Source organism: Quercus lobata, chromosome 5 (assembly GCF_001633185.2).
Source record: "Quercus lobata isolate SW786 chromosome 5, ValleyOak3.0 Primary Assembly, whole genome shotgun sequence".
In the NCBI taxonomy this organism is placed as follows: Eukaryota; Viridiplantae; Streptophyta; class Magnoliopsida; order Fagales; family Fagaceae; genus Quercus; species Quercus lobata.
Window position 1 is genome coordinate 68,568,141 of NC_044908.1, and position 20,822 is coordinate 68,588,962.

The window sequence follows — 20,822 nt, forward strand, 5'->3', positions numbered from 1 at the left end:
ATTTTGACATTTTAGCCCTCTTACTACGTCTAGGCTCAACCTCATTCCTCTCTTCCATCAACTCTTGATCATGAGAGGTACTAGACGTAGACTCAAAGTTTCTCTTAAGAGAACTTGATACTTGTGTGGATTTGTAAGGAAATATTTCTTCAAAAAATACTGCATTCCTTGATTCAATAATGGTATTCACATTCATATTAGGAACGTCAGATTTATGAATTAGAAACCGATATGCACTACTAGTATGAGCATAACCAATGAAAACACAATCCATTGATTTTGATCCTGTCTTCATCCTTTTAGGAATAGGGACAACCACCTTTGCCAAACACTCCCACACCTTTAAGACTTGATAGGAAGGCTTTTTACCTTTCCATAACTCATATGGCGTCTTTTTGGTTTTCTTTCTAGGCAATTTATTAAGAATATAATTGGCAGAAAGAATAGCTTCCCCCCCACAAGTTCTGTGGTAAACCGGAACTTATCAACATTGCACTCATCATTTCTTTTAAGGTTCTATTTTTCCTTTCAGCAACTCCATTTTGCTGAGGTGAATAAGGTGCAGTGGTTTGATGAAAAATACCATGCTATAAACAAAACTCACCAAAAGGTGATTCATATTCCTCACCTCTATCACTCCTTAGAACCTTAATCTTTTTGTTGAGTTGATTCTCAACCTCATTCTTATATTGCATGAATGCCTCAATTGCCTCATCCTTGCTCCTTAGCAAGTACACATAACAGTATCTAGTGCAATCATCTATGAAAGTGATGAAATATTTCTTACCACCTCTAGTTTGTACAGATTTCATGTCACATACATCTCTATGTATTAAATCTAGAGGTTCAGTGCTTCTTTCAACTAATTTAAAAAATGCTCTAGCCATCTTAGCTTCCACACAAGTTTCACTTTTATGATCAAAATTAATTTCAAATTTAGGCAATAAATTTAAATTGATTAGTCTATGTAAAGTATGATAATTAACATGACCCAATCTACCGTGTCATATATTAGATGACTCAAGAATGTAAACAGAAGATGCACCCTTATTATTATCAATAACAACCATTACATTCATCTTAAACAGGCCATTGCTCAAATATCCTTTGCCCACATACATTCCACTCTTAAAAAGTGAAAATTTATCAGACTCAAAAACCAACTTAAAACCATTTTTGCTCAACAATGAACCAGATACAAGGTTCTTTTGAATTTCTGGCACATGAAGTACATCTTTCAAAGTAAGAAACTTGTCCGTAGTCATTTTGAGCACAACCTTTCCAATTCCTTCAATCTTAGAGGTTGAGGAATTTCCCATGAAAATTTTTCTTCTATTACCCACAGGATTATATGTAGAAAACATTTTCTTTTTTGAACATACATGGCGAGTAGCCCCAGTGTCCACCCACCATTTCTTGGTATTTCCTCCTACCAAGTTCACTTCAGAAATCACAGTAGAACGGTTCATGTTGGTTTGAGTCACAATTGGATTCACTACAATTTTGTTTGACATATGTGTTCAATAAAATTCAAACAAATTGAATCTTCAAAACCAGCCAAGTTTAAGAAATCAATATAAAATTAACTTCAAATGTTACTGTGCAAAAAGGAAAGTCAAGCCAACTATTATTATTATTATTATTATTATTATTATTATTATTATTATTATTATTTCTACACCGAATTGCAGAAATAGAGCAGCACAATACACATAAACTAAACAATAGAATCTCAAAAACCCAGCCAAGCAATAAACCCAAAGAGACAAAATAAGCCTAATCTATATATATATATAAAACCGAAACCTCTGCTGGCACCACAATTTTCCACGTCAACATAATATTTAAAAAATAAAAATAAAAACATTATAACACCTCAAAACCCTAGCAACCTTACCCCTCTCTCAAGTTAAGAAATATAAAGCCACATTTTCTGCTTCCACGTCAGCACAATATTTAAAAAATAAAAAATAAAAATAAAAACATTATAACACCTCAAAACCCTAGCAACCTTACCCCTCTCTCAAGTTAAGAAATATAAAGCCACAGTTTCTGCAAACTCTCTCTCTCCAAACGTAAAAATTCAACCCCTTTAATTTCTCTTTATATTTTTGAGGCTTATATAGAGTAATAGTGAGTTATGTTGATTTTGTTTTTTTGTGTGTGTGTGTATAGATGGTCATAATACTCCGGTATTCCAAGAGAAGTTTGTGTTTTCGTTAATTGAAGGCCTTAGAAAGATAAGTGTTGCAATTTGGAACAGCAATACAAAAGACGATTTCATTAGCAGCGGAAAGTAATTACTTTGTCTCATATTTTTGTTTTTTGAATTGATTTTGTGTGCTTTTTAGACCCTTTTGGATCAATTTTGTTAATTGGGTGTTTTTTTTTTTTTTTGATAGGGTCCAATTGGGGAAGGTTCTTCCAAAGGGTTATGACGACCGCACTTGGTGTCTGTATACTAATAGTGGGGGGTAAGTGCTATAAATTACTAACCCTTTTAAGTGTATAATTTGTTTCTAAAATTATCTATAATATTTTGTCCTCCAAAAATTTTATCTCTTTAATTTTAGTATATTGTATTTCTTAAGTTATAGACGGATTTTCTTTGTTTCTTATTTTCAATAGTAAATCATTTTATTACAATACCGGTAATTGTTTGAGAAATCCAATATGTTCATATCTCTATAAAATAGAGAATAGTAGAAGCCAATTTTATTACAACTACTTAAATTGAGTTGACTTAATTCCGTACAATTACAAAGTATAGCATGAAAGATAATGGAATTAATTGTTGTAATTTTTATTTTCTTTCCATGTTTTGAATTTCCATGTTTTTATTGTTGATGAGAAATTAAGAGTCAGTTACACAATATGTGTAAATTCTTTAGAAGGCTACTTTAAATAGTAAGTCAATGTGTCTTTTTACATTTGGGTATTAGTTAGAATTATTTTCAAATGATTGTACCAATAAAAGTGAATGTGTATAAATTTTGTTTAACTATCCCGTGCATCGCACGGGTTAGCGACTAGTAAAATAATATAAAAAGGAAGAAGGAAAGATCAACTAACAACAATCTCAACCAAGCACGTAACCGACGTTATCAAAAGATCAAAGTTCACGATAAACACAAAATCAGTTTTCTAAGTTTTGCACAATGTATCTACTGTTACCGATTTAGTATCCGTTTGGATTGCACTAAATTTGGCGTTTACGTTTTCAGTCCTTTTTTTTATTTTTTTTGCACGTGAACAATAAAATCATGCGATTTTACTGTGTAACGGACAAAAAACACTATTCATGTACTGTTCATGCAGTATTCATATACTATTCACGCACTATTCATGGGTCCCACGACACTATTCACACATTTAAAAATTATTTTGCTACAGTATTTTCAGTTTTCAGTTTCAACAAAAACAAGTTCAGTCCAAACATACCCTTAGTGTTTTTCAACCAACACAAAATTCCTTTCACCGTCAATCACAAATGTAAATTAAAATATATAAAATCTGCTTTAAAATTGTTGGATATATTTCAACAATTTACTTTTGTGATAAAGCAAAATGAACAACACACAGATCTAAATATAAGCAAAAACACAAATAGATATGATAGATAAAAACAATAAACAAATACTAAATATATATATAAAAAGAAATCTGCAAATTATTAAAAACTCACAGACCAAATACGTGAAGAATAAATGATTCAGATCAAGTCTTGTGTTTGACACAATCTCCTTAAAACAAATTTCGCCCCTCACACAATCACTGTGGTGCTTTAAGACTCACGAACATCTGTCTCCCAGAATAAAATGATCTATAGCACGAAAACAAAGCACACAAGATCGTGCTCTGCAAACTACTCAATGTCTCTTTCTTTCTCTTTGACACAAAATGAATGCACAAAATATTCTCACTAGGAGAGTTTTTTCTAAAAGTTCTTTTTCATGAATGAGGGACTATGAAATTATACGTAACTTAAAATTGAAACACTGTTTCAGAGATAACTGTTGTATACAAACTTATTAACTCAAAAATAAAATAATAAGATATTATTATTAATTGGATAAGTAGGCTTAGTCCACACGTGCTTAAAGCCCAACCCAATATCCAGCCCAAACTCATATTCTCTATCATTTCCAATGTGAGACTCAAGGATTTTCTCACTTATAATAACATCCTCAAGTGAACATAGAAAACATTAATTTCTTATGGGTAATGCTAACGAGTACCCTTAGGGCACTCGTTAAGAATTACTGAAATGCCATTATATTAATGACAAACTGCCAAAATCTATGCAATAAAATAGTATGTGTCAGTTTGCCTAGAAGAAAACAAATCTCTTAGAATAAACCCAAAATACCCTTAAGCTTTTCCAATTTTCTTCATTTAATGTTCCACCCACCCAACCCAAGAAGCCATCCACACGTATACTTGTTAATTTTTCCCTCCATTTCACCTTTTTTTTTTTTTTTTATCATCACTCTTCTTTTTACTCACTTCTAAAAACATAATTAGAAAAAATATTGACACACGCTGGTGGTCATGGTCCATGGATTACAAGCAAATGTGTAGATATTGAATTTAATCCCCAAACTCAATTGAAATCACTAATATATTAATAAAAATCCTATTATATATATTGTGGGGCCCGGTTAATCAATAAATTATTAAAATCGTGTTAATTGGGCCTGTGGCCCATCCGAGGACGTAAAACTGTCCGAGGAGGCCCATATCAGGTTATGAGGGTAACCAAATGAAAAGGAGAGTAGATATCACGTGAGGTGAGTTCAGTATTCGTCCGAGGACAAAATCCTTCTCGATAGTATGAGTCCGAGGACAACCTGAACGCCACATTGATGCAAAAACACTTCAGAGCTACATTACCACTGAAAGTGGGACATGAGACCAAGGGTAAGAAAGAAAAGGTAAACAAATATCTTTAACAATAGCTGCCTCCGCATTAATTGCCTCTCAACCAACTCTATGGCCACATTAATGTGGAGGTGATGTCTAAACAGTGATGAGGCAGCCTTACAGCTGCTGGTTGGAGGTTCCAGGAGGTGTTGGATGGGACAAGAAGGGATCCCCCGAACCCAACCTACACATGTGTGGTGAAGATGACACCAAGAGGGCAGTATATAACATGGAAGAATGCATTGAGAAAGGGGATCGAAACTTCTAAACCAGTGACGCTTAGAGGAAAACCTTACGAAATAAAGAACTTAACTTGTTTCAAGGAGAAATTGATTGTTATATTGGTGTTAATCCATCTATAAACAAAAAGGGTAATCGTTTTTCTTTTGGAGTTAATCTAATTCTTTGACATCCACGCTCTACAAATTTATTGTTTGGGCCTTTAACGTTCGAACCCAATACGAATTTGGGATTGTTACAAATTGAGTCCTTAAAATTGGCACCGTCTGTGGGAAGAGCTTGATCTAACTTAAAAGAAATCCGGTTCAACGTTCATAATGGAGGAAGCAGGTCCACATCACTACGTAACAGGACCGCATCAAGTAGATGCCAACCTACATCAAGTGGAATCAAGAGGCTCCCAGCATGGTAATCCGCACCAGAGTCCTGAACGGAGAGAAGGTCATGAGGGAAGTGTGCACACAACTCATACCACCAAAAGTCGCTCTCGTGGGAAGAGTCATGTTTTCCATGCAAAAGATGACAGGAACCTGCAACGTGAAATTGACGAGTTGAAAAGAGAGTTGCGCCATGCCCGGCGGGAACATTCCCCACCTTGCTCCGAACCATCATCCGAGGAGACGGATGGAGCTAGTTATAGGCGGAGATCCAAAACTCCGCCTAGTGAGACCTTTTCCTATGAAGAGGAGCACAGCCATCGACATAGGTACAAAAGCCCGCCTAGCAGGGGCTTGGGGAACAACACCATGAACAAAGCGTTAAGCCCAGTCTCCAAAACACCCTTCACGAGGAATATAGAAGATGCGATTTTTCCTAGGTGATTCCACCAGCCTACATTCACCCTATATGATGGCCGGTCAGACCCAGTAAAACACGTCAGCCATTTTAGCCAAAAAATGGCTATCTACTCCAGAGATGAAACCTTGATGTGCAAGGTCTTTCCATCAAGTTAGGTCCGGTGGCGATGAGATAGTTTAACGGCTTGAGTGCCAACTCTATTGAGTCCTTTAAAAAGCTTACCCGGGCTTTTGGCGCTCGCTTTATCACTTGTAGTAGGGTTCCTCGACCTTTGGGATCCTTGCTATCTATGTCCATGCGAGAAGGCGAGACTCTCAAAACTTATTCAGATAGATACTGGGAAATGTTTAATGAAATAAAGGGAGAGCATGATGATGTGGCCATAAGTACTTTCAAGGCTGGCCTTTCAACCGAGCATGATTTAAGGAAATCTCTAACTGGTAAACCCGTTACCAGTGTACACTAATTGATGGATAGGATTGATAAGTACAGAAGAGTAGAAGAAGACCAACTTCAGGAAAAAGGAAAGGCTAAGGTAATCTCTCAAGAGAAGAGAGATTTCAGGTCGGACCGTTACAATAGTAACCGACCTCGGAAAGACTTCGTCGAGCAATCAGGTTCTGTTGACACCCAGGTGGTTAATGCAGTGTTTCGAGAGCCGGTGCAGCAAGTATTGGAGAAGATAAAGAATGGGCCCTTTTTTAAATGGCCAAACAAGATGGTAGGAGAGTCTAAGAGACGTAACCCGAACCTTTACTGCCACTACCATCAGGATCATGGGCACACGACGGAGAATTGCAGGAACTTATGGGACCATTTGGAGCAGTTGGTCCGAGAGGGGAAATTATTGAAGCAATTCTTGCATCATTCCAATGGTAGGGTAAGCCAGGCAGGCTCAGAGATGCGTGGGGACGCTTCTTCAAGACTCCCCCTTGGTACGATAAACGTTATTTTTGCCGCCCAAAGGAGGACTGCATCTTGTCCTTCCAGGGTTGTTGGTGTTCCAACCTCCGGCCGAGGATCATTGCCAAGCGTCGAAGAAAGCTAGGGTGGACGTCCCCCTGATTTTGGGCTTTTCGGATGAGGACAAGGTTGGAACCATACAGCCCCATGATGATGCTCTGGTGGTCACGTTGATAATTGGTGGGTACGATGTTAAAAGAGTGATGATTGATCAAGGTAGTGCTATTGATATAATGTACCCAGATCTGTATAAGGGGCTAGGTCTGAGGCCAGAAGACTTAGCAGCCTACAGTTCCCCTCTGGTGAGTTTTGAAGGAAGGATGGTCGCTCCAAAAGGATAGATCAGACTACCTGTGCAAACCTGTATGGATGTGGTGGAGGTGGACTTCATTGTTGTAGACGTTTTATTTCTATACACGGCTATTATGGGCAAACCTTGGCTTCATACCCTGGGGGTAGTCTCATCTACTCTACATCAGAAAGTGAAGTACCCATCTGGAGGCCAAGTATTGGAGATAGTAGAAAGCCAGGTTGTAGCTCGACAATGCCTGATAGCGGCTATACAACATCGGCTAGAGGCAGAGACCTCGGCTACTGCCGATAATGGATTATAGCAATTAAAACCCCTAGTATTACCCTTGGATGTACCAGCTGACGAGGTAAAGTGTGAAGATTTGGAGAGAGTAATTGTTGCTGATAATCCGGAAAGATTCTTCCAGGTTGGGGCTAAACTGCCTTTGCAAGAGAAGGAGAGATTGCTGGAATTTCTCAGAACAAATGTAGATGTGTTCGCATGGAGCCCATATGAAGCCCCAGGTGTAGATCCGAATTTTATTTGTCATCGACTCAATGTGAATCCTTCCGTTATTCCCAAAAGACAACCACCTCGGCGACCATCAAAAGAGCACGCTAAAGCCGTCAGAACTGAGGTGACCAAGCTCAAGCAGGCTAGGGCTATCAAAGAGGTTTTTTACCCACAATGGTTAGCCAATACGGTGGTGGTAAAGAAGAAGACAGGAAAGTGGCGAGTGTGCGTGGACTTCACGGACCTTAATAAGGCTTATCCCAAGGATCCTTTCCCCATGCCGAAAATAATCCAGTTGGTGGATGCAACCGTTGGTCATCCCCAGATGAGTTTTCTGGATGCCTTCCAAGGATATCACCAAATACCGTTAGCATTGGACGATCAAGAGAAGACGGCTTTCGTCACCCCTATTGGAAACTATCATTATAAGGTGATGTCGTTTAGTTTGAAAAACGCAGGATCTACCTATCAATGGATGATGACTAAAATGTTTGAACCGCAACTTGGCAGAAGCATTGAAGTTTATATCGATGATATGGTAGTAAAGAGTAAAATGGTGTCCGAGCATGTGGAAGATCTTATGAACATCTTTGGAATACTGAGAAAGCATAAGCTACGTCTGAATGCTTCAAAGTGTTCCTTTAGTGTAGGCTCCGAAAGATTCTTGGGATACATGGTGACCCATAGAGGAATTGAAGTGAACCCAGATCAGATTAAGGCCATCAACGATTTACAAGCACCTTGGACTCCAAAAGAGGTGCAGAAACTGACTAGAATGACTGCTTCTTTGAACCGATTTATCTCCAGATCGGCCGAGAGGTGTCGTCCCTTTTTCCTTCTACTGCATAAGTGGAAAGGATTTGAATGGACCGAGGAATGTGCTGTGGCGTTTCAGCAGTTGAAGGAGTACCTGTCCAAGCCGTCTATCATGTCTAGTTCTAAGGTGGATGAGATGCTGTTTGCTTATCTGGCAGTTGCCCCTTATGTAGTTAGTTTTGTCTTAATACGAGAGGACAGCGACGTCCAAAGACCAATTTATTACGTAAGTAAGTCCTTTCATGAAGCTGAGGTGAGATATTTGTCATTGGAAAAGGCCATCTTGGTGGTGGTCCATGCAACACGCAAACTTCCACATTACTTTCAAGCCCATACAGTGGTTGTCTTGACTCAGTTACCTCTCAAGTCCATACTTAGAAGTGCAGATTACACTGGGAGAATTGCTAAGTGGGGCACAATCCTAGGTGCTTTTGTCATCAAGTGTATGCCTCACACCTCTGTGAAAGGCCAAGTCCTTGCCGATCTGGTAGCTGAGTTTGCCGAGTGTCTAGAAGAAGCTAACATGAAGCAAAATGACATGGATGAAAAATCGGTTGGTCTGATATCCACACAAGGCGATTCCTCCTGGAGGGTATATGTGGACGGAGCAGCAAACCAACGGGGGGCAGGATTGGGGCTAGTTTTGATATACCCCAAAGAGATCACCATTGAGAAATCCTTGAGGTTGGGATTCTCGGCTACTAACAACGAAGCAGAATACGAAACTTTATTGATGGGAATGAGTATGGTCCAGAAAATGGATGGAAAGATAGCAGAATTATTCTCGGATTCAAGATTGGTAGTCGGCCAGGTGAAAGGAGAACTGGAAGCCCGAGATCCAAGAATGCAGGGGTATTTGAGTCAAGTTAGGCGTATGCAAACGAAATTTGAATCTTTCATCTTGTCGCATATCCCCTGAGGTGAAAATACGCATGCCGATTCCCTGGCAACCCTTGCCACCTCTTCAACACGGAATTTTCCTCGGGTGATAATCGTCGAAGATTTGTATACACCCACCTCACCAGAAAAGGACGTACGTCAGATTCACCAAGTCAATCTAGCGTCGAGCTAGATGGATCCCATATTGAAGTTCCTCAAAAGTAACATCTTGCCCGAGGAGAAAATAGAAGCTGATAAAATACGGAGGAAAGCTCCTTGGTTTTGGTTATCCGAGGACAAAAAGCTATAAAAACAGTCCTTTTCTGGGACGTACCTACTTTATGTACATCCCGAGATGTCAGAGACACTCCTAGAGGAGCCTCATGAAGGCATTTGTGGAAGTCATACAAGGGGAAGGTCCATATCACACCGAGCCATTACTCAAGGGTATTGGTAGCCAAATATGCAGAAGGAAGTGCAGGATTATGTTAGAAAATGCGACCAGTGTCAAAGGTTCACCCCAAACATCCACCAGCCTGGAGGAATTCTTAACCCTCTGTCCAGCCCTTGGCCTTTTGCTCAATGGGGGCTAGATATTGTCAGTCCCTTTCCTAAAGCCTTAGGAAACAAAAAGTATTTGCTGGTCGGCACGGATTACTTTACTAAGTGGGTCGAGGCTGAACCTTCGGCTAATATCAGAGATATAGATGTTAAGAGGTTTATCTGGAAGAATATTGTCACGCGATTTGGAACTCCGCGCACTCTTGTCTAGGATAACAGCCTTCAATTTGATAGTAAGGCCTTCAGGTAATACTGTTCAGACTTAAGTATAAAAAATAGATATTCCACTCCGGCTTATCCTCAAAGGAATGGGCGAGCTGAAATTGTTAATAAAGTAATAGTCAGTGGACTTAAGAAGAGGCTGGATGATGCAAAAGGAAAATGGGTGGAGGAATTGCCACATGTTCTTTGGACCTATCGAACAATGCCTCGACGATCAACAGGAGAGACTCCTTTTTCCATGACCTATGGAGCTGAGACCATCATCCCTTTAGAAACTGGATTCCTAACGTTAAGAACTAATACATTTTCCTCGGACATTAACGATGGGCTGTTGGGGAAAAGTTTAGATTTGATTGAAGAGCGAAGGGAGAGTGCAATGGTCCAATTGGCTTACTACCAACATAAACTTAGGCAAGGCTATGATACTAATGTAAAGCTGAGATCATTAGCAGTAGGAGATCTAGTGCTAAGGAAAGTTCTGGGAACCATCAAGAATCCAGCTTGGGGAAAATTGGGGCCTAATTGGGAGGGGCCTTATCGGATTACTTCAGTAGCCGGAATAGGAGCCTATTATCTGGAAGACCTGGATGAAAAAGCTGTACTCCATCCTTGGAATGTAAATAATCTCAAGAGGTATTATTATTAATAAAAGTAATCGAGTTTGGGTTTTCTTTTAATTTATGCTGATCATGCATCTTGTGTTTCCACATCTAATGGCATCTCGTGAAGTATTAAACAGAAACTAAGTTATGTTAGGTCCTCGGACCACAAACTTAGTGGAAATTAATACCCTATGATATTTACTGAAGTATTAAACAGAAGCTAAGTTATGTCAGGTCCTCGAACCACAAACTTAGTGGAAATTAATACCCCACGATATTTACTGAAGTATTAAATAGAAACTAAGTTATGTTAGGTCCTCGGACCACAAACTTAGTGGAAATTAATATCCTATGATATTTACTGAAGTATTAAACAGAAGTTAAGTTATGTCAGGTCCTCGGACCACAAACTTAGTGGAAATTAATACCCCACGATATTTATTGAAGTATTAAATAGAAACTAGTTATGTCAGGTCCTCGGACCACAAACTTAGTGGAAATTAATACCCCACAATATTTACTGAAGTATTAAACAGAAAATAAGTTATGTTAGGTCCTCGGACCACAAACTTAATGAAAATTAATACCCTATAATATCTACCGAAGTATTAAACGGAAGCCTATGAACATCATCTAATGTACAATTGAAGTACTGTAGACCCAAATTTTGAACATTCCCCACAGTTTCAATTGATTAGAAAGAATACGTATGTATCCAAAATGTCTCCCTGAGACCTCATAGTATTAATGTTTATCACCCATTTTTAATGGCCAATTGTTAATGTTTATAAGTTATGTTTTCTCTTGCAAACGAAAGATGGTCAAAATGAATCCATTCAAATTAAGATAACACAATGAACAAGTACAAAAATAAGATAAAACGGCAACAACAATAAGCAAATAAACATAAGTATCCTTACAAAAGCCCTAATCAAATTACAAAATAAGTCCTATTTTTTCAACTTGATTTGGAGCTTTGGAGCTTGTCTGGCTGATATATCTGCCTCCGAGGTGGTGGCTCCCTCTTTATCCTTAATAGCTCCCCCAGCTGGCATGACTGTGGAAGCCAAATCCTGTTGAAAGCCCTGAGAGGCCACCTCTACCTCGGAAGCAGTCGCAGTCTTGGCCAAGGAGGCTTCTGGAGGGGCATTATTCTCTTTAGTTGGCTCTAGTTGGCCAGGAGGAGGAAGACTTGGAGGCAAAACCTCCTCATTAGAGTTAATGGTTGAGGAAGTGTCTTCAGCCTAACTAGATAGAGGAGTTGAGGTGCGGATTGCTTCAGGGTAGAACACGCTCTCTGGTCTCCTTAACTCAGATGAAGCCTCAACCCCAGCTCCTTTAAGGGCTTCATCCCAAGTTTAGACACAGTAGATGCGGCACACCATTGGCACCTCTACCCTTAGTGTCTCCTCCATCTCAGCCACGCCGATTTCATAGCCTTTCTGCTCGGCCTCATTCGTTGCCTGTTCGGCCTCGGCTTTTGCTCTCTCAGCTTCCTCCCTGGACTTCTCAGCTTGCTCCCTCAATTTTTGGGTTTCCTCCAAGTGCTTCTTAAGGGCTGCAACCTGCTCCCGGGCAGCTTTTAGTTCTGCGTTTGCTTCACGTAAGCACTTTCCCTGGTCCTCAGCCTGCTTTTGATAGCCTTCCAAGGCCAAGTCAGCGCTCTTGCGAGCTTGCTCCTCAGCAAGTAACTTTTTCCTCGCATCAGCCAAGTCCTACTCGGATTGTGTCAGAGTCTGTACAACCGACGCCCGTTTCTTCTTTTCATCGTCTAGCTGACTGTAGCAGATATTGAGCATCTTATCCAGCTTAAAAGTATTTTGGATAACCTACAAGGAAGAGATTAATACTATAGTCAGTAAAAAGTACACATCAATGAGTAATGATCACAAAAAGAAAAAGAAAAGAGTTAGCATTATACCATGCCCAAGTATCTTTTATTATTGAGGATGAGTTCATTCTTCCTCGCGTTCTTTATTTCGGCCACGTCCTTTGGGAGTAATAAGGCCTCCTCTATAGCCGAGGCTACGTGACACCCAATGCCACCGTTGAAGTCCCTAATAGATGCATCATCTCGTAGGGGCTCCCCAGCATGCATGGGTGCTGGCAGCCAGGCTTGAGGCACAGGAGGTTGTGTGTCAAACCTCTCCTGGCCTCGCTGAGGAAGATGGCGAGTCTTCTGCTCTTTGCAGCTCTTTGGGCATCATCCTCGCGGGGCGGACGAGACTTGTCAACATGCACCACGTCCTTCCCTTTCTGTTCCCTATGCCTTTTCAATTCGGCCACATCAGCTCTGACTAACTGTTGAGGTTGATGAGAAGGTGGATGAGGAGCAGGAAGTGGAGACCTGGTGGGAAGAAAAGGAATCTGAGATTGCGTTGATTTCCCCGACACATTCTTCCCCCCAGGCTGATTCTCGATCAACTCCATTAAACTTCTTTGGGGCTTTCTTTGTATTCCCATTTCGTCAAGATCTTCCTCGGAGCATATAGGTTGATCAAAAACCCCAAAATCTTCCGAGGAGTCTGAGAGTTCTACAACTTCTTCCTCTTCATCTTCCTCTTCCTCTTTCTCTTCTACTTCCTCTTCTCTGAGGATAGGCTGGGATGAAGAGGCTCTTGTTGAGATGGCGGCCACAAAAAGGGGCTCAATGCGGGATGTATCTTAGGGAAATGGAATACCTTCTAGAACAATGAACCCCTTGTAGGCAACACTAATACGGTGAAACCAAGGATTGTGGGCTCTGATCACGCACTTCGGTGCTTGGAAGGCAAACGAGAGGGGGGTGTAGCCGAGGATTAAATGGGCTGCCCGGAGTTGGCCGTCAATTTCGTTCACATATATCTCTGCTTTCAATACCCTATCCAAGCTTGCTTTGTTGACTAACTTAAGGTTGGGCTTCGTGAAACGTCTATCTGCAAAACCATTGAATTAAAATGAAACGTCATTAGGGATAAGAATACTAAGACTCAAAACAAAACAAAACAAAAACAAAAAAAAAAAAAAAAACAAAAAAAAAAAAAAAATATGTATGAACTGGATATTATGGATCTATGACTGCATTCCCACCTGGTGTTCCTTCCTCCGTGGGGCATGGCAAACCATTATGCCATTCCCCAGAAAAGATAAGGAAATCCTCCTTTAAGTTCTTGTTTGAAGTAGGAAGGCACTAAATTAGCCTCACCTCGGGATATCTCGACTTGAGATAATACCCTTGCCCCTTCAAATGATGGAGGTTGTACACCCAATTCACGTCATGATGGGTCAGGTTTAGATCCATTCTCTCGTCCAAAGCCTCTATACTTCCCAGGACCCTAAACATATTTGGGGCACACTGAGTTGGGGATAACCTAAAGAACCTAAGGTAGCTCCTAGTAATCTTACCCATGGGGATGGTCATCCCGCCTTCTATGAAGGCAATCATGGGAACAACCACTTCCCCTGTTTGTCTAGCGTCGGCCCATTCCCCTTGGGCTGCGTACCTTATACCCATCATTGAGGGAATCCTATACTTAGAGCTGAAATTTCTCATACTTTCCTCGGACTCAACTAGACATCGAAACTTACCCTCCTTTTTCCCTATTTTCCTAAAGGATTTAGTAGAGAAATTAACGAGTTTAAGATGAAAGCGGTAAAGGTTTTGAGAAAACTTACAGGTTTGAAAGAGGGTGCTCGGACAAGATTTAAGTATTTGCAGATGCCAGGAAAACGACGAAAAAGGAGAAAGACAGGTTCAGTGTATGAGCTCTAGAATTGTGTGATTGCTGAAGATAAGAAAGAGAATTGATTTGAGAATTCCTTTATAGTCATGTAGAAGTTATAAGCGGGAAAGTTCTTGCTCGCGAAACGAGATAGACCCCCTACCATTCGATTTACATCTTACCGTTAAACGTGGGAGACAGGGGCGTCGTCAAAATTTAATGCTGCCACGCTCAGGATGCTGAAGCGTCAGGAGCATGCACAAAACATAAAAGGATATGGGCTTGTGACATCAAAATCAATCTTTTCTCCCAAGGAGTCGAAAAGCAAGATTTTGAGGGGCTATTGTGGGGGCTGGTTAATCAATAAATTATTAAAATCGTGTTAACTGGGCCTGTGGCCCATCCAAGGACGTAAAAATGTTCGAGAAGGCCCATATCAGGTTTTAAGGGTAACCAAATGAAAAGGAGAGTAGATATCACGTGAGGTGAGTTCAGTATTCGTCCGAGGACAAAATCCTTCTCAGTAGTATAAGTCCGAGGACGACCTGAACGCCACATTGTTGCAAACACACTTCAGAGCTATATTACCACTGAAGGTGGGACATGGGACCAAGGGTAAGAAAGAAAAGGTAAACAAATATCTTTAACAACAGCTGCCTCAACATTAAGTGCCTCTCAACCAACTCTCTGGTCGCATTAATGTGGAGGTGATGCCTGAACAATGATGAGGTAGCCTTACAGCTGCTGGTTGGAGGTTCCAGGAGGTGTTGGATGGGATAGGAAGGGATCCCCCGAACCCAACCTACACGTGTGTGGTGAAGATGACACCAAGAGGGCAGTATATAACATGGAAGAATGCATTGAGAAAGGGGATCGAAACTTCTAAACCAGTGACGCTTAGAGGAAAACCTTACGAAATAAAGAACTTAACTTGTTTCAAGGAGAAATTGATTGTTATATTGGTGTTAATCCATCTATAAACAAAAAGGGTAATCGTTTTTCTTTTGAAGTTAATTTAGTTCTTTGACATCCACACTCTACAAATTTATTGTTTGGGCCTTTGACGTTCGAACCCAATACGAATTTGGGATCGTTACAAATTGAGTCCTTACATATATATATTCTTTTTCCTTCCATTTTTCATTAACGTGGCTCTAAATTTTTCATCATTTTTATCTTTATAGTCTTTTTATTTTATTTTTTTAATAATTAAGAGAATTTTCATTTTGAGAATACAAAAATAGTTAATGTACCACCAATTCACTACTATTAGACCGAAAGTTTCATAAACAACATCCTGTGAGTGGGAGTGATCAAATTAGAGATAAAAATGAACAAAAATTTTAAAATCAAATGGGACAATAAAAGTATCACACCAAAATAGCATATCCTTAATAATTAAAAAGCAACATATACTTAACAATTAAACCAACGATCAAGCAAAAGCAAAAGTTCAATAAGTAAATTCCATCAAATCTTCTCAAAAACATGTTGTCAAAATGACAACATTAACAAAATATGTGTCATAATTTTTCTTTCACAATCTCAAAAAGCTTTTACCTAACATTTCAAACAAAATACTGGGTTCAATCCAATATCTGTTGATGTTGTTTTCTTTTTCTTATTTGCACAATTTGAGGAAGTACTACTATTCTTCTCCGGACATGTAGAGATGTTATGGCCAATATGCTTACAAAGTCTACAAGACTTCTTTTGCTTTCCCAACTCTCTTCCAGCTTTCATTCGTTTTTGTTTTGGACGACCTTTTGTCTTCGACATTGGAGGACAAGAAATAAAACAATCTTCATCAATCACATCATTAACATCACCATTGATATTGGTTTCCTTGTCCACTAAATCTTCATCATTCAAAACTAACAATTCTTTTCCCTTTAGTAATGCTTCACAACTCCAACGTGATAATAGATACATATGTGGAATTTGGTGGCAATCTTTGTGAAGAAATATCCTAAGTATGTGGCGACAAAGTATACCCCAAAATTCAAAATGATTGCAACTACAATTAGTCATTTCACCATCCCACAAAACTTTGTGTTTTTGACTAGTTTTGTCTTTGTAATATTGCAACACAAATTCACTACCATTTTCTTGAAGCACGGAATATAGTGTAGCACTCCCAAATTCCGCTTGAAATAATTTGAAAGCATAAGGTGTCAACACACTATGGGCTTGGTAACTCCTAAACGTTTCCAACATTGTATCATGTGATTGTATTTGTTCAACATCTTCAATGGCAAGGTCAATCTAAAATTAAAAAAATGACAACAAATTATAAGCATCTAAATGACACACCAAGACTTAAAAAAAATAATATAAAAAATACTAACATTGACAAATATATACATAAATAAAATAAATTATAAGGGTAAATAATGACTTACTTGTTTAACAAATTGGATCAAGCTTATGTGGGAACTAACAAATCGTTTGATAAACGCATTTATACTTTCAGATCTTCCCGTTGTTGTCATTCCTCCAAAAAAATATCCACGAAGGTAACATGGTACCTAAAAGTGCTTAATTTGGTATAATCCAATCACATGCTTATTCATACACATGTCATATTTTGCAACAACTTGTAGCCATTGGTGCTCAAATTCTTCACATGAGTCCAACTTATATAACTTGTAGAAATCCATGCACCAACTCGAATACTGACTACGAAGAATTGATGTAAACCAACCAATAAATTTAACAGTAATATGCCGTACACAAAATGCATGTTTTGTGAGTGGCAATTCTTTTGAAATTGCCTCTGTGATCCATGGATCTTAATCAGTCAAAATAGACTTGGGTGGCTTCTTCATCAATGATACAAAAGTCTGTCAATCAAACATAAAATTATTACAATGCAAAAAAATTCAAATACTATCCAAATAAAAAAATAATTGTGAATTTTTACAAGATTGAAAATTTACCTTCATTAACCATTGAAAAGTACTAGTTGTTTCGTTGCGAAGAAGTGCACAACCAAAGAGAATTTTCTTTCCATGATTATTGACACCCACAAAGACACCAAAAGGCATATCATAAGCATTCACCTTATAAGTAGTGTCAAAAACAACTACATCACCATATTTTTGGTACCAATCAATACAAGGATAAGGTGCCCAAAAAATATGCTCCAACTTTCTCTCATCGTCTATTTTAAAAGCATATTGAAACTTTGAATTCTCCTCTTTTGCATCTTTGCAATATTGTAAGAGGCTCATGGCATCACTTGTTGCATGCTCCCTTCTCATTTTCTCAAAAATTTTGATTACGAATATCTTTTTGAAAAAATGGAAGATGTCCATGTTCCACTTTTTTTTCAAGTTCCATAATACGCATTATTTGTCTAATCGAAAGATTAGCTTCTTCAACAATTGAATGCGGTCTTCATCTTCTTTAGTGATAATTCGATTACTAGGAAGAAACCGCACTTCCGAAGGAGCCAACAATTCATGATTGTGATCTATAATAAACTTAGTGACATGCCATTCTTGTGGAAAAATATCAAATGATTTTCGTAAGGCAATCCTTAGATGAACTTTGCATCTACATTTTAAAGACTCTATTTCTTTGCTCCTTAGATGAATCCAAAATTTTTAATAGTGGTTGACCTTCTCGATGACAAAAGAAATCCCGCCTTACTATTTCTTTATTTTTTGTGACAAACCGACCTTTCCGAATAGAAAAACATGTTGTCTTGCATAAGTTGTATAGAAAATAAAAGCCTCTTCTTCACTAAGAAAACATTGACCAACAAAAGGCTCAAAATTATATTCTTCAAGAACTTTCTCTCCACAAATGTCACTATTTTTTTCATTATTTGAAGTCTGAGACTCATCCAACTCAATATAATTTCTTGAATCACTTTGATGAGTTTCATTTGCAATAAAATCCTCATCCATTTGTGCTATATTGTCACAAGAATTCAAAAAAAAAAAAATCAACACCACATTTGAATATAAAAAATAAAAACAAATAGCCATTTTTCAAATAAAATAATAGTACCTTCTTTAGGAAGCTCATTCAAGTCAAAATAATTCCTTGAAATGCATAGTTGAGTCCCATTTGAACTTAAATCTTTATCCATTTGAACTATAATAATATAACAAGAATAAATAAATAAAGCAAAATCATTTTTTTAACATAAATAAATGAATAATTGAAAGTACCTTCTTAATTTTGATTAAGTTCTTTGAGCCCTCCCCTCTCTTAATTTGCTTCAGTGTGTCAATATTTTTCTAAAGTATGTTTTTAAAAGTGAGAAAAAAGAAGACTGATGATAAAAAAGAAAAAGAAAATGACTACAGAATGGTGGGAGATAAAAAGGTGAAATAGTAAGTTGGAGGGAAAAAGTAAAAGAAAAGGAAAAAAAGGTGAAATGGTGGGAAAAATTAACAAGTATTTTTTTAGTAGTTGGAGGGAAAAAGTAAAAGAAAAAAAAAAAGGTGAAATGGAGGGAAAAATTAACAAGTATACATGTGGATGGCTTCTTGGGTTGGGTGGGTGGAACATTAAATGGAGAAAACTGAAAAAGTTGAAGGGTATTTTGGGTTTATTCTAAAAGATTTGTTTTCTTCTAAGCAAACTGACACATATCATTTCATTGTATAGATTTTTGCAGCTTGTCATTAATACAATGGCATTTCAATAATTCTTAACGAGTGCCCTAAGAGCACTCATTAGCATTACCTATTTCTTATTCACTCCATACTATTTTTCCAACAGAATTGCCAACTAAAATTTGTTGTAAAAAAAAAAAAAAAAAAAAAATACGCAACAACAAAAAATTTGACACCTATTGATGGAAATTGTTAATGGTATGTAAAAATATAATGTTAATGGTTAGCTAAGATGAAAACTAATATAAGCTTAATTAACACATCAACTAGTGTCAAAAATGTCAATTAGCACATTTTTTTTTAAGAAACAAACACACACACAAGGAAAAAAAAAATAAATAAAAAATAAAGGTTCTAACATAAAATCAAAACATGAACTCTAATAAATAATTATGATAACTTTACGAGAAAGTTGTCAAAGTTTTTGTATACATATATAATATTGCTCAAATCACGGGAACATAGCACTTTGAGAACTAAAATCAAGTCAATGAAACCATGTTGCCGACAGTGAGACATAACGAACCTACACGTGAAAACGAAGGTTTACGTATGCGTTTGGATTGCGGCTGGCAGCTATGCGTTTGCATTATTTTTTCTTTTTTCTTTTTTTTTTCTTTTTTCTTTTTGAGAATCCCTCTACCATGTGAAATGTTGTTTGTCAGTGGAACCTACTACTTCTTTGGCAGCAAAATTTTCTACTGAAATTGTACTAATAAGTGGGTTCTGTGTACTATTTATGGAATCTACAAACTTCTTTTTTTAACAAAATTTTTATTAAAAATGGGTCATAAATACTATTCAAACGTTTAAAAATTATTTTACTACACTGTTTTCAGTTTTCAGTAAAATAAACGGTATCTAAACGCATGATATACAATCTAGAATTTTTTTTTTTTTTTTTTTGGGTTAAAATACGAATTCATTAAAACTAAAGATTAATGTTCACATCAAGACCATGCGTGATCGAATACATGCCAGATAAATCAAAATCCAAACTATTCCTAATGTCCACAGCGGCCAATCAAAAGATATAAAGCTGGTACAATCAGTGGCAGTTCCAAGATTTTTTTCTAGGGGGGTCAATAATGGCGGAGCCAAAAATTTATTAGCAGAGGGTAGGCGCAAGTGAAAAAATTAAGATGATTAATTGTTGTTTTTGATTTTTCTATATATACAACTTCCAAGTTCTAAAAAATTATTAACAATTTAAAGATCATTAAGAGTCTTAAGACAACAATCATTAGATGCATAAACAAATAGAATTAAATTACTAATCATACATTTTTTTTATCAAATTAATAATAACTTATTATATTTATAAATTATATCAATTGAATAAAAAAATAGAATAAATAAGAATAGTAGAGTATTCTAAACGCTTTACCTATAATAATAATAATAAAAGAAGAATAGTAACACGGTTAGAAGTAGGGCTAGGAGTAATCGTGAAACTAAGAAAAATAATACTCTAGTAATAAATTTTTGCTTTTGAAGTGTATGTTTTTATAAATATACATGTGGTCACTCTTTTGAAATTAAAGTAAGCAGTAAAAGATTTCTTGGGCTTGGAAATGTGTAAAGCACTTATCAAACTACTTGATTGAACATTGAGAGAAACTAAGACAACATAAAAACTAAGGATCATGTTCAAGCTTATTTCAATTGAGCTTAACCAAAA

General features: G+C 37.6%; 1 protein-coding gene and 1 pseudogene across 1 annotated transcript; one reads left to right on the plus strand and one right to left on the minus strand.

Annotated features, from left to right (window-relative positions):
* Nucleotides 1–6,430: 6,430 nt before the first annotated feature.
* Nucleotides 6,431–9,464, plus strand: LOC115991003. The gene is made up of 3 exons (XM_031114761.1): nt 6,431–6,896; nt 7,576–7,889; nt 8,025–9,464. Exons 1-3 carry the CDS (start codon nt 6,431–6,433, stop codon nt 9,462–9,464), a joined length of 2,220 nt encoding a protein of 739 aa, XP_030970621.1.
* Nucleotides 9,465–16,070: 6,606 nt separating this feature from the next.
* On the minus strand, nt 16,071–18,424 carry LOC115991004 (annotated as a pseudogene).
* Between the last annotated feature and the right edge of the window lie 2,398 nt (nt 18,425–20,822).

What these genes read in the sequence shown, in the direction of transcription:
- LOC115991003 (XM_031114761.1), top strand. Translation starts at nt 6,431, where the DNA reads ATGGATAGGATTGATAAGTACAGAAGAGTAGAAGAAGACCAACTTCAG. An exon ending in TTCTTCAAGACTCCCCCTTG is followed by an intron (nt 6,897 to 7,575) that starts GTACGATAAACG and finishes TGGATGTACCAG; the next exon opens with CTGACGAGGTAAAGTGTGAA. An exon ending in AGGCTAGGGCTATCAAAGAG is followed by an intron (nt 7,890 to 8,024) that starts GTTTTTTACCCA and finishes AAAATAATCCAG; the next exon opens with TTGGTGGATGCAACCGTTGG.